This window comes from Otolemur garnettii, unplaced genomic scaffold (assembly GCF_000181295.1).
Source record: "Otolemur garnettii isolate 467f Iridium unplaced genomic scaffold, OtoGar3 scaffold00024, whole genome shotgun sequence".
In the NCBI taxonomy this organism is placed as follows: domain Eukaryota; kingdom Metazoa; phylum Chordata; class Mammalia; order Primates; family Galagidae; genus Otolemur; species Otolemur garnettii.
Window position 1 is genome coordinate 11,709,513 of NW_003852419.1, and position 2,068 is coordinate 11,711,580.

Sequence of the window (2,068 nt, forward strand, 5' to 3'; positions counted from 1 at the left end):
ACACACACACACACTAAAAAGACAGTTCCGTGCTTTTTTTTTTTCCTGAGACAGAGTCTCACTTTGTCACCCTCAGTAGAGTGCTGTGGCTTCATAGCTCACAGCAACATCAAACTCTTGGGCTCAAGTGATCCCCTTGTCTTCAGCCTCCCAAGACGCTGAGACCACAGGCATCCACCACAATGCCCACCTATTTTTAGAGCCAGGTCTTACTCTTGCTCAGGTTGGTCTCCAACTCAAGAGCTTAGGTGATCCACCTGCCTTGGCCTCCCAGGGTGTTAGGATTACAGATGTGAGCCACGACACCTGGCCTAGTTCCATGCTTTTGTGGCATTTTTATTTACCATTTTGTCACCAGATTGTGACACTTTACCTCGAATTAGCACAACAGCCCTGTCATACTTTATTTCTGTATGTTACAGAACACAATAATTTAATTTGAACATACTCACCAGCCAGCGCCCATTGTTTGAAGGATGGTAAAAAGATGTGATGCTGTTAAACAAACCAGCTAGGTGTTTTTGCACTAGCTTACTTGGTCCACCCTGTCCAGATAAAAGAGTGAAAATGTCAATACTCACAACATACTATAAAAATGAAGGCATCAACAGGCCTAAACCATATTATATATAAATCTCTAATGTGGTTCATATTTATCCTGCTGACAAAAATCCAGTTCTAACTCTGAAGGACAGTCAAAGACAATTCCCTGAACAGCTTCATGAAAATCAATTCAAAATATTCTACTAAAAGGGCAACTTACTTAAACCAAATTAGAAAAGTGAAAAAATATCTTAGGATAACAGTATATTTTATCATTCTATAGTCAAGTAACATGATCTTAAAATAACCAAGAATGGTAATATCAGCCAAAAAAGTATTCTTTAAATGACCCTATAAGTGAATTTATTTCTCATTGTATGAAATGGACAGAGAAGCATAAATGCATTCAAATATTAATATTTTGGGATTACTTCTAAATGTTTCAAATGAGTAACACATTAAACATTTAAAATGTGTTACATATGACCATATTTTGACTCAAAAGAAAAATATTTTTTATTTCTTGATCTATTGCCAAAACAAACAAACAAAACAACCAACCAAACAACAACTACATAACCTGGGAGAAAAATGAGGAAAAAAGCTAGTTTTTCATCGTATCAAGTTTAATGGCCCTGGGATAAAGGACTACCACTTGGCCTTGAAACCTCCTATCTGTCTCATGATGATCTTCTTTCAAGAAACAGCAGATACCTAAGATAAAATGTCAAATCACATTAGGAACATGCCTTCCTGCTGAAATGAAATCACTTACATGTTTCCCAGTTGAGTAACTATCACTGAACAGGGTTAACGACTCTGAGATCATACTAATTCCATAACAAAATTTTCAGAATTCTAGCATAATAATTAGCACTATTTATTTTTATTGTATTTTCACATTTAACATAAAATGAAGCTGCCAATGAGAACTGTGTGGAAAAGCAGAACAAGGTTAACTCAAATAAGGCTGACACTAATCACTGTCCAATTCTACAACCCATAAAAAATCAGTTTTAACTCACTGTCTATGTAAGATAATTAATATCCAAATGTTTTTGCTCTTATTGGATATTAGTGGAAAATAGAATTTTCTCTCTGTTTAATGAGATGGGAAAAACTGGGGGAGCTTGAATTTCTTTTGTTTTACCTTTCGATGACATTTAAGAGATAAACTTCTAACAACCGCTCTGTCTTTTCCACATAAACATACCAATGTCAAACACAGTATAGTGTTTCGGGAAGGAGGAGATAGTGGTAGAAGTAATATATGAATGACAAGCCAGAAAGTCATAAAGTTGTTCTAATATTCCTTTCTGAGAGAGGGCATCAAAATCTAGGCTTTGGGGTTTATTTTAAATTTTCGTTCAATGATGTCAATAAAATAATCCTTCATATGTCTCCCTTCATCAAGATTAGCTAGTTAATAATCTTTGTGCTCACTATATTTGTGTAAACATTAACAGTAAATGAGAATAGATTGTCTGAGCATATTCAAAACCTTCACGATCTATAAACATATTAT

General features: G+C 34.9%; 1 protein-coding gene across 1 annotated transcript in view; it reads right to left on the bottom strand.

The window, feature by feature from the left end:
• The window catches only part of PSME4 (proteasome activator subunit 4), a 109,035-nt gene that overhangs the window by 65,178 nt on the left and 41,789 nt on the right, over positions 1 to 2,068 (bottom strand). Inside the window, exon 9 of the mRNA XM_023512066.1 lies at positions 453 to 545. Coding sequence (XP_023367834.1) covers positions 453 to 545 — 93 coding nt within the window. The remainder of the gene's footprint in view (positions 1 to 452; positions 546 to 2,068) is intronic.